The 12149-nt window shown below is 44.5% G+C and overlaps 1 protein-coding gene across 1 annotated transcript in view; it reads right to left on the bottom strand.

Moving 5' to 3' along the window:
* The window catches only part of DNAJB12 (DnaJ heat shock protein family (Hsp40) member B12), a 55456-nt gene extending 43588 nt beyond the window's left edge, over window positions 1–11868 (bottom strand). The window contains exon 1 of the mRNA XM_073685716.1: window positions 11652–11868. Within this exon, the coding sequence (XP_073541817.1) occupies window positions 11652–11784 (133 nt within the window). The 5' untranslated portion in view covers window positions 11785–11868. The remainder of the gene's footprint in view (window positions 1–11651) is intronic.
* Between the last annotated feature and the right edge of the window lie 281 nt (window positions 11869–12149).

The following is a 12149-nucleotide window of genomic DNA, read 5'->3' as shown; positions in this document are numbered from 1 at the left end:
AGTGGTCCAGAATTCCAGTTGACAGTTGTAAGAAGCTTATTGATGGTTATGGGAAGGGTTTAATTGCAGTTATTTATTCCAAAGGGTGAGCAACCAAATATTAAGTTAAGGGTGCCAATAATTATCTTATTTTTCGGACTATAAGACACACCAGACCATAAGACACACCTAGGTTTTAGAGAAGGAAAATAGAAAAAAAAATGTAAGCAAAATATGTGGTCATGATGCAGTTATGGGTGAGGGGGCTGCTGCTGACACTGGTATTGGGGTAATGTCCCCCAATTCTGTTAATATCCTCCATCCTAGTATATATGGCCCTTCCTTCCTGTTATACATGGCACGCCTCTTCCTGGCCTGTATGGTCCCCCTCATCCCGCCTCTTCCTGGCCTGTATGGTCCCCCTCATCCCTCCTCTTCCTGGCCTGTATGGTCCCCCTCATCCCTCCTCTTCCTGGCTTGTATGGTCCCCCTCATCCCTCCTCTTCCTGGCTTGTATGGTCCCCCTCATCCCGGTATGTATGGCACCCTTCATCCCTCATCCTGGTATGTATGGTCCCCCTCATCCTTCTTCCTGGTATGCTTGGCAACCCCCATCCCATGCTGCACAGAAAAAAATAAAACACTAGTTCTACTCACCTTTCTTCCCTGTGTTCCAACACTGTGTCCTCCTCTGCAGCCAGCAGTGATCTCAGTGTGAGCCATGCATGGTCACTGCAATGCGCCCTCACCAGGGCTGTGGAGTCGGAGTCAGTATAAAATGGATAGACTCCGACAATATATAATAAATTGGGTGCAGTAGATCAATGCAGTTTGTGGGGAATATTTTAAAAAAGACGCAAAAGACGCTTCACGTTTCTTAAAATGGATGCCTGCACACGTCACAGAGTGAACTATTTTGCCATCAATGTTCGATATGTTTGTGACAACAAAGAAATTGTTACCAAGACACGGCAATAAAAGATACTAAAGCTCATCACAGCTGCCAGATTCTCCAGGCCTTAGTGGAAAAAGTTCTGCAAGATTAAGAACTCAAAAAATAACAGGTTCTTGCTATTGTAACGGACAATGCTTCAAATGTGATAAGTACAATTAAACTGATGAATGAGAGTAATGAACAACAGCTAGAAGAAAATTTAGGATTCAGTATGTTTGAGATGGAAGGCAACAGTACTGTTCAAGTAATTGAGGAACAAACAGATATTACAACAGAAGAACAGCAAAATTATACTTTAGAAATAGATTCATCACATGCGCTGTGTTGTGCACACGCTTCAGCTGGCAATAAGAGATAGTCTGCAAGAGGGACATGCTGGAAATCTGATCGGAAAAGTGAGGAAATTGGTTATTGCCGCCAGAACCCCTAAAATTGATTTCATCTTGAAGAGACATGATGGGAAAGGGGCAATTGTCGATCAAGCCACTCGGTGGGGCAGCACTTATTTAATGATTGAGCGATTGCTTGAACTAAAACCGTTTCTTATAGATATGGCGAACCCTCAGGTAACCCTAAATGAAGGTCAATGGACACAGGTGGCTGAATTGAAGGAATTGCTTAATCACACATTTACTGTGAATAAACATTACAAGCTGAGGATTTAAGTCCTGGCATTTTCATAAGGGAGTGGAAGAACTTGCTATTTTGCCTGTCCCAAAGAGGAGGTTTAATCGCAGATGGCATTTCTGCTTCAATGAAACTGAGAGAGACACAGCTATTAGAAAATAAAATTTTTCTGGCAGCTGTTTATGTGGACCCAAGTCATCGTATACTGCTTGATGATCAACAGCTTACTAAAGGAAAAGAAGCTCTGACTGAGGTAGCAGTTAGGACGAGTGGCCTACAGGAAGACTGCCAGGCACAAGAGGACTTGGGTCCTGACAGTGCTACTGCTGCCATATCTTCATCCTCATCAGATGAGTTTGACTTTGACAAGTATTTGGATGACATGGAGCAGGCAAAGCGTTGCCGCAAGGAAAAAGATTTCACCCCGTCTCCTATAGCAAGCAGATTGACCATTCAGCAAAATGTTTCACTTGCTGTCAAAGAAATAGAAAAATTCAACCGTTCATCAAAATTGACTGTGAATGAGGCAATTCCTTTATACCCGAAAATTGTTAGAGAGGTTGCCCATGTGGTTACGGCTTTGCCTCCAACCCAAGTTAGTGTAGAGAGGTTGTTCTCTAGCCTTAAAATTATTAGGTCAGATTTGAGGTCATCTATGAAGGAGGATCTAATGGAGGCGATACTATTTCTTAGACCAAATTCATAGACTGCACAAATGTTATTTTGTATGTTTTTGTTGAAAACAGTTTTTTGCCACTTACATAGTTTATGACATAGTGTATGTGTATTATATATATATATATATATATATATATATATATATATATATATACACATACATACACACCTCATTTAAAGATTTTTCTGTATTTTCATGACTATGAAAATTGTACATTCAGACTGAAGGCATCAAAACTATGAATTAACACATGTGGAATTATATACTTAACAAAAAAGTGTGAAACAACTGAAAATATGTCTTATATTCTAGGTTCTTCAAAGTAGCCACCTTTTGCTTTGATGACTGCTTTGCACACTCCTGGCATTCTCTTGATGAGCTTCCACATGAGTTAATTCAGTTTTGATGCCTTCAGTGTGAATGTACAATTTTCAGTCATGAAAATACTGAAAAAACTTTAAATGAGAAGGTGTCCAAATTTTTGGTCTGTACTAATTATATATATATATGGATCGCGATTCCACCCGGGGCTGTTGCGGGCACATGTCAGCTGTAAGAATCAGCTGACATGTGCCCGGTTCAGTGAGGGCTCAGCGCAGGAGCCCGCGCTGAACAGGGGGTATGCAAATGTGCGTACTAATACGGCAAGGGTTGTTAAGGGGTTAATAGCAGGCACAGAGTGGGCTGCAGCAGGCTGCTCCTCCCTCCTGTGCCAGCTCCACCGCCACTGCCGCTCCCACCACAGCCACAGCCAATATATACAGTATAGTCCATATACATTCAGACTATAAGACGCACCCCCCACTGTCCTCCATAATTTAAGGAAAAAAAATGTGTCTTATAGTCTGAAAAATACGGTATGTCCGGATCACTTTGGGGTATTGTGTGAAATTATGTCCAATTTACCTTTTTTTCTTTCTTTCTTGTTATTGTTCCAATATGCACAAAGGAATAAACATGTGTATAACAAAACATGTGTAATTGCAATACTTGTCTGGGAGAAATACTTCATTTTCTGGAACAATTTCAAAGGTGCCAACACTTTCACCCTTGATTGTATACATCATTCTGCTCAGTTTCTCCTTCTCTACACCATATTGTCCACAGATCAGACTGTTATACATTCCCTTTTTATATATGCTATCAAAGGGGTTGTCTAGTCTAAAACTATAAGTCTGCAGTCACTCTAGTCCTCACATTGCACGCACCGCGAGCAGTCTCTGGTGCCGAGAACGGCGGTCATGTGACCGCAAGTACCAGATTTGCATACTCCGCCTCCATTCCGTCTAGAACAGGGATGTCAAACTCAAATACACAGAGGGACAAAATTAAAAGCTGGGACAAAGTCGCAGGCCAACCATGATATTTATTGAAAAAAGAAATGTCTACAATTGAAGTAGTTTTTCCTTACCATCAAATATAATGATGAACTTTTCAATATAGAAGCAAACGTAAAGGGGTCGTCACACAAACAAAGTGCATTTTAAATTAATAGTTCTTATATTCCATTATTTTATTATAATATGTTATGTAAGAGCAGTAAAAAGCATATGGCCCCATGGCTTAATTTAAATCTGTAATAACAAAGATTAAAAAAAAAAAAAAAACTTGAACAATACAGATAATAAAGTAAGATGCCAAGAAGTGTGCCCCCTAACACAGTATAATACCCCCACACGCATGGTATAATGACCCTACTGTACCCCCTTAAATCACAGAGAATGACAAAGAATAGTGACCCCCATCACAGTATGATTCTCCAACTATAATCCCTACACAGCCCAAGGGGCCCCACATGGCGCGCCACACAGCCCAAGGGGCCCCACATGGCGCGCCACACAGCCCAAGGGGCCCCACATGGCGCGCCACACAGCCCAAGGGGCCCCACATGGCGCGCCACACAGCCCAAGGGGCCCCACATGGCGCGCCACACAGCCCAAGGGGCCCCACATGGCGCGCCACACAGCCCAAGGGGCCCCACATGGCGCGCCATTCGCAAACCCGGGGAGAACATACAAACTCCTTGCAGATGTCCTTGGTGGGATTAGAACCCAGGACCCCAGCGCTGCAAAGCAAGGCTATGTTCACACACACATTGTGTTTTGCTGTGTAGTTTGCTGCAGATTTTTATGCAAATTTTCAGCTGCGTCTAGCAGTACCAGCAAAGTCTATGAGAAACCAGAATTCTCTGTTCACGTTTCATTTTTTTTATGCTGCGCATTTTCAGCCTTGCTTGTGTTTTTTGAAAATAGAGCATGTCACATTTTTCAGCGTTTTTTCACCCATAGGAAGTAATGGGGGGTGAAAAATACACTGAAAAAAAGCATTAAAAAAAGCACCTGCATTTTTTTCAGTGTTTTTGATGGCAAAATAGAATGGGATGCTCTTTTTTTTCACAGAACTTTATGTACATGCCTAAATAGAGACAGCCGGACAGTGAAAAAAGCGCTGCAAAAAAGCATAAAAAAAAAACCCACAGGAAAACCTGCATTTTTGACACAGCTGTTTTTCTGCCAGAGAAAAGTTGTCAGCAGATTTAGCTGCAGAAAAAAGAAAAAAAAAAAAACACAACGTGTGTGAACATAGCCCAACAGTGCTAACCACCGAGTCAACATGCTGCATTAGAGATTTCACAAGCGGCTGACCCGTTCACATTGTTGTGTGTCGCCTCTCTCTTCTGTTAATCTGACAACCCAGTACACAGCCACTATTTTCTCAGCATCTCATGGTTCATTTGAAAACTTTCTCGCCCGGATTGCATCAGCATGTAATGCCCAATGGTCAGGATAGGCTTGACCAGCGAGACGCTGTACAGCCTTTTATGCGGAATATAGGTATGGTTTTCATTGGCTGCAGTGGTCACAAGTGGTAGACTGCACGCCATCGCTGCATAGTAAACAGTGACCAGTGGGGAGGGCCGAGGGTGGAGGAGTCAACCAGTGAGTATAGGTTGTGAAGGATTCATTAGTATTTTGTAACACTTCACTCTCTTGGATATGTTTGTCAGACAACTCTTCTACCATGCGGATCCCGGCCAATGCAAGCACACATGGTGAAAGAGGAGCTAGGCAGGATCACGGTCTACAGCCAGCTTCAGACTATTCGTGGGTCCAGCCAAACTGTTAGGTCCTTCCACCAACATACTAATTGTTGTCAGAGGAACAGACTAATGATTCATAGAGCTCCATAAGAAGACGGTGAAGGCCAAGTGACATGAACATGCAGGATGTGGATTCTCTAATTAGCAGACGGAAGAATAATTACCAAAATGTAGAGACAAAAACAATTGATCAGAAGTAAATAAGGCAGCACAACGGCTCCATGATAGCATGATGTAACGACAAGCAATTTCTCCATACAAGCAGAAGTAAGCAATGAAAGACTTCACATGGAAATGTAGAAAGAAAGGATCAGCCTGAGTAATGTCTGGTGCGGTACGGAAACCACTGCAGCTGAGGGACCATACAGAAGATGGGTATACATCACCAGCAGCACAGGCAAGGGCAATGTGCCATCCCACAATGTACGGCAGGGCAACATCAATCCCATGTGCCAGGATGCCTAAAGATGGTGACCAAGTCTAGTATTTACATAGAGGCAAATCGTAAAACAGTGGTCATAGCAATAGTCTACGTGCTCATCGTAAATTGCCGATAACATGATACTGTATGAGGACAGAGATCGTATTAGTGACCATTCTGTCCCCAATCTCATACTTTGCACTGAGAGACAACACACCGAAATACCTCTAAATTGAGATTCTGGTTTGGCTTTTATCATGTGGCCAGGCTCGTTAAAGGGTTGATATAGACTTATAGGATTGCTACTTCCATTAGGTGGCGCTAGAGTTCTAGTCCTGTTCCTCTCTGCAGATTTGCATTCTGTCCACCATCAAATATTTCTACAAGCAAACCAGACATGATTTGTGAGATTTAAAAAGGTTTCTCTGTAGTGATGGGCAGTCCGGCTCTTTTTGGTGATCTGGCTCACTTGGCTCCGCTCACCAAAAAGAGCAGGCTCTTTTGGATCCTAAATGGATCCTTATTAAAACACACATTTAAGATGAAATTAACCCATGGTAAAAACGCCACCAACTATTTAAATCAAGGAGTGGGTGGGGTTTGGTGCAGGTAGGCGTGGTTATGGCCTCTGAATGCCATCATTATACCCCTAGTGAGAGCCATTCAGACACTTTAGTGGCTCTCACTGGGGTGACCGCTTCCATCATTCCCAGTAGGGAGTCGGCTCTTAGGGCCCCGTCACACTAAGCGATGCAGCAGCGATCCGACAACGATACGACCTGTCAGGGATCGTTGCTGCATCGCTAATACATCGCTGGTGAGCTGTCAAACAGGCAGGCTCACCAGCGATCAGGGGAGCAGCGATATCGTGGAAAGAATCGTTCCGCGATGTCCTGCTCCCGTTACCAGCCTGCTGAAGCAGGAGCAGGCTGGTAACTATGGTAAGCATCGGGTTACTATATGCGCTTGTGCCCCTAGTAACCCGCTGTTTACCATGGATACCACTCTGCTACGGTGCGCGGGAGCCTCCGCGCACCGTAGCAGAGTGGTATCCATGGTAAACAGCGGGTTACTAAGTGCGCGCGTGCCCCTAGTAACCCGATGTTTACCATAGTTACCAGCCAGATCGTTGGTCCCGCTGGTCACACACAGCGATGTGTGCTGGCCAGCGGGAGGCCAACGACCAAAAAATGGTCCAGGACACTTTGCAACGATCAGCGACCTCACAGCAGGGGCCTGATCGTTGCAAAGTGTCACACACAGCGACATCGCTGGTGAGGTCGCTGGTGAGTCACCAAAACCGTGACACAGCAGCGATATCGCTATGTGAGACGGGACCATTAGTCTTGGATCATTCATGAATGACTGGTTCAGGGATAGAAGTTCCCCTTCTGCCGATCAACTGGATCCCAGGGGTCAGACCACCAGCAATCAATAAGTTATCAGCTATCCCTAATGGGATACTCCAGTAAAAACAAGTTAACACTAAATTAGCATGTACTTACTAAATGTGATTTGCAGAGTGATGGTGAGTGGGTGCACTATAAGGCTACATTCCCACAATGAGTAGTGAGTCTTTGATGCTGTAGATTCTCTGCAGCATTTTTTGCATCAATTAGCTAAATTAGGTGACATGTTTATTTAATTGAATTTGGCTGCATTTTTTATGTACGTTTTGTCTCTTTGGTGTCATGTTTTAAATAAATCCACTTTGTTTTTGATACTTCCTGTTATTTGGCTTTGACAAAACTTCATTGCTATAGACATGTAAGTTTACATACACGTACAGTGTTCCCGCTGCGTTTTTTTTTTTTTTTAAACCTGCAGATTTTCCACATCTAATGCCATTCTATGGGGAAAATCCGCACATACTGTATAACTCAGAGTACCCAAAAGAGGAGATGACATGTTACAGATTTCTAAAATGCATCACATGTCAGCTTACACTGCATAAAAAAAAACAACACAGTGGGTAGGAGATTTCTATAAATCCCCTCCACTTTACTGGAATTGCAATAATAATCTTTATTTGGCTATATGCACACGATGCAGAAATGTTCCGGATTTTTTCCTGAGCATTTCTGCATGTCCCTGGCAGAAAAAAACGCATGCGGATTGTACATGCGTTTTTCCTGCCAGAGACATGCGGATGTGAAGCGTTCTTCACTTGCATTTCCGCATGCGGGTTGACAAGCGCTTTCCAAGCGATTTTAGCATCACTTGGAAAGTGCTTGACAACTTGGTCACACTATATAAATCCATGCAACCGGCATGGATTTATATAGTGTGACCAAAAGAATGGTAAAAAATAAATATTATACTTACCTTTTGACGGCCCCCGGAGTCTTTATCCGATGCATCTCAGCTTGCAGGCAGCTCGCGGTACACTAAAGGACCTGCTGACGTCAGCGGTCGCGTGACCCATCACATGACTAAATAACGTCATGGCAGGTCCTTCAGTCCACCGCGATCTGCCAGCAAGCCAAGACAAAGACACCGGGGGCCATCAGAAGGTAAATATAATGTGTATTTTTTATTTTATTCTATTTTTTTTTTTTACAGGTTCTATGGTACCTGTGTCCGGAGGAGAGTCTCCTCTTCTCCAAACCCGGGTACCATCCGCACATTGAAACGCATGGAATGCGCATCTACATATGAGATGATGCGTAATCCATGCGTTCTAATGCAAGTCAATGGCGGCGAAAACGCAGCGCTTCCACAAAATAATTGGTAGTGCTGCATATTTTTCCGCAATGATAATCCGCAGCGGAAATTTCCGCAACATGTGCACAGCATATGCGGATTATCATTGGGGAACATGGCAGACCTTCTACCAAGTGTTTTTTAAGCGTTTCTGCAGCGGAATTGCCGCAACGGAAACGCTTAAAAAACGCATCGTTGGCACACAGCCTTAGTGCCAACATATTCTGCAGCGCTTTACAATTCATATAAACAATAATAAGTAAAACAGTTAGTTAAAGATAAAACAATAATTAAAGCAAAATAATGACGACCCTGCTCATAAGAGCTTACAATCTACAATAAGATGTTGGGTGTTTTTATTTTTGCACAGTGGAAATCTGCAGCGTCAAAAACTCATCGTGGGAACTTAATCTAAATAACTGTATGCAATAAGACAGCAAGAATCCCAAGATCCAAAGCCAATACAACTGGTAGAACATTTCTATTGGTCAAAGAGTATCTTTTTAGAAACATTATAATGATACATGTTAAATTCTGGCCCGTGGGCCAAATGTGGCCCGCAGGGTGATTAGATTTGGCCCGCAACACCAGAACAGCCAGCCCTGTGTGGGGCCCATTATTCTGCACGGAGGACTGTGTGGGGCCCATTATTCTGCACGGAGGACTGTGTGGGGCCCATTATTCTGCACGGAGGACTGTGTGGGGCCCATTATTCTGCACGGAGGACTGTGTGGGGCCCATTATTCTGCACGGAGGACTGTGTGGGGCCCATTATTCTGCACGGAGGACTGTGTGGGGCCCATTATACTGAATACTGGTTGGCACACGACTTTGTTCAAGTTTTTCATTTTGGCCCTCTGTGTGTTTGAGTTGGACATCCCTGGCTTAGATTGATAAACTCAGGCACGTCTGGTTGGAGGGATGCACAATGCAATTGCTTTTCATGATCGTGAATGATAAGAAAATACAACTCTTTCTATAGATTCAAGAACCACCCCTCGCCCTTCTAAGGATCAATGGTAGCTGATTAAAGCTATCCTATTGTATGTATACACACTGCAAAACTGGGGAGTGGCCCAATTTATCCTGCAGTTATGCATTACCTCCAGTCTGCCTCCACACTATCTAACAAACAGAGTAGGGGCACAAATTCAAGTACTGAGGTGCAAAAAACATTGCCATTATTAATATTCATGTTTTTATTTTTAAGAGCCCAAAGAAAAACATACAAGACTACCTGACTATACTATTGGCATTTTTATACCTGTTGTGGTCACACACTTTGAAGAGTCAAATTGGAGGACAGAGCTACGCTTTACAGTTAATTGGTGTACAATGTTAGAGTCAATTATCCACTGGTGATCTGTTTCACTTCTGCACCTAAAGTGAGTGGTGCCAATGACATAACCCACACACCTACTGAATCGCAGGCGTGAGTGCCAGGTATTGTGCACGTGTCCTATTCTATTGAACGGGTATAAGTGGGTCGAGATGTCATCAGTGCCGCTCACTTCTGATGCAGATATGAACATTGATAAATAACCCCCGTTGAGTCTTCTTGCTCATGGTGAAAAAGAGTGATTATTAATTACACATCAGTAGAGGCATCATTTCACTATAAACTTACTGATCTATGGGGGCTGTGCCTGCCTGATCCCACACGATTATTCTCCCTGCACTGTGGAAGCCTGGAGCACCACTGAGCAGGAAAAATACCCCTGCAACCCATCTCTCCATTCTCCGCAGCAAAAGGTGTACAAAGAGATTGGACAAGTACTCAATAAAAGGAATACGCAACAATAAAATCCTTGAAGTGTGGAATTCAACAAACTCATCCCTTGCTTTTTCCACTCATAAGTGGACACACCTAGCCTGTGCGTACGTTTTGGGTACAATTATTAGGCAAAAAAATTAAAAGGTCTGAAAATATTGGTGCAAACCAACGCTGGTGAATTTTAAGACTACCTCCTCCAGTGGTTTTAATGTTATACAGACTTAAAACCACCGGAGGAGATGTGCTAAGAGTATACGGAATAAAATATTCCCCACTTCTGAAGATGTAACTGCTTATTCTATGGTCTTGGTGCAGACAGTTGTACAGGGCTATTCCCATGTCTTCCTTCATGGCAGATGCCCATAGAAATGAGTAGTCACTCCAGCATGGCCGCCTCTTTGATAGAGATGCACGATTTGGTTCCCAGCAATGGGGCGCGCACTGGTCAGACATTTCTGAGAATGCCCTTTCACCCCTTCCTCCTGTAGTTATACAGTGTAGGCGCTGATCGGTGATCGGCCGCAGCGTTACCTATGAGGCCACCTATATACAGGAGCCGCCTTTTCCTGTTTCCTCCATTGGGGCGCAGACCACGGACACCTACTGCAGTGTCTTGGTGCAATCTTGCAATGCTTTATTAGCCATCTATCTAGTGCTCTCTCTGTTAGCAGCTGTTTATAGGGGAAAGTGTACAAAACTGACCCCAGCTGTCCCCATACATTGACTATGGGCAATGACTGTATTCTGGGGGTCCACAGCCCCTCAATGACAGAATGGACATGCAGTAGGCCGTACACATGACGGGTGTATGGGGGCCAGGGAGGACACAGGCCAGGAACTATGCCGAGGTTGTAACAGCTCAGTAGCTCTCAGCCGTGGGGGATTGTGGGGGATGTAGTCCGCTCGTTAGACATGTCTCAGCACTACAGCCATCATGACTGAGGTAGAGCGCAGTACAAGCGGCCAGCTCCAGGCCTCAGACACGTCCTGTACACGGGCAGACGCCAGCAGAACACGGGGGCAGCTATAGGTATCTGCCGTGCCGAGTAATACCCGCTGATGACACTACAACTCCCAGCATGCAGCGGCCAGCAGCAATGTTTCCGCAGGGTAGTTTCTCCTTCTACCACAGACGCGCTTACAAGACCTCACGCACTGTGGACCAGCACCTCGTCACAGGAGGCCACTGCCTGACACATGCCCATAACACTGGCCCGCTCTGCGGCAGAGCAGCGCTCTCATTTCTACCACAATCTACACCCAAAAGTCATCAACAAACTACAATTCCTAGAAGCCTTTGCGCGTCCTACGTCGCAGGCGCATGCGCACCCAGGAGATGTGACGCAACATCTTTCCCAAACCCAGCTCTTCCCCCACCCGTCGATTCTCCTGTTTCCCGCTACCGCTCCTTACCCCGCGCTCGGTCGGTGGGAAATAGCTTCTGAGCCTTCTCCAGGAACCGGAGCGCCTTTTCATTGTTCTGTTGTTTGATGGCGTCTACCGCGATGCTTATACAGCGCTCCGCCTCGTCCCGGTTTGATTCCATTGCGGAATCACTGTTAATGGGAACTGGTGGGCGGCGCTCCTCAAGCGCGTCATCAGGAGTCAGGCGCCGGGTGATGACGTCGACATCCTTTGAGCCCTGTACACAGGCGAGCAGCCAGCAGCTGCATATGTCATCTTATTATCCCGCGTCCTGTTACTGATGTCATCAGCATGAAGAAAGTTTTTTTTTCACTATTCATTTTTTATACTTATTCCAGTTAAGAAACGAGAATACTTGGCAGTCAAGAACAGTCACCTAAGACCCCTAATAATCACCACATCAGTTATACAAGCCAAGAGTACAAAGACCCCTAACTATTTACATAAGTAATACATGCAACTGAGCCAACGCTACAAAGAATACAC

Source organism: Phyllobates terribilis, unplaced genomic scaffold (genome assembly GCF_046119375.1).
Source record: "Phyllobates terribilis strain yellow unplaced genomic scaffold, ASM4611937v1 Scaffold_5__5_contigs__length_657084704, whole genome shotgun sequence".
Lineage (NCBI taxonomy): Eukaryota > Metazoa > Chordata > Amphibia > Anura > Dendrobatidae > Phyllobates > Phyllobates terribilis.
Note: the sequence above shows the minus strand (reverse complement) of the source record. Positions and strands in the feature narration are given on the sequence as shown.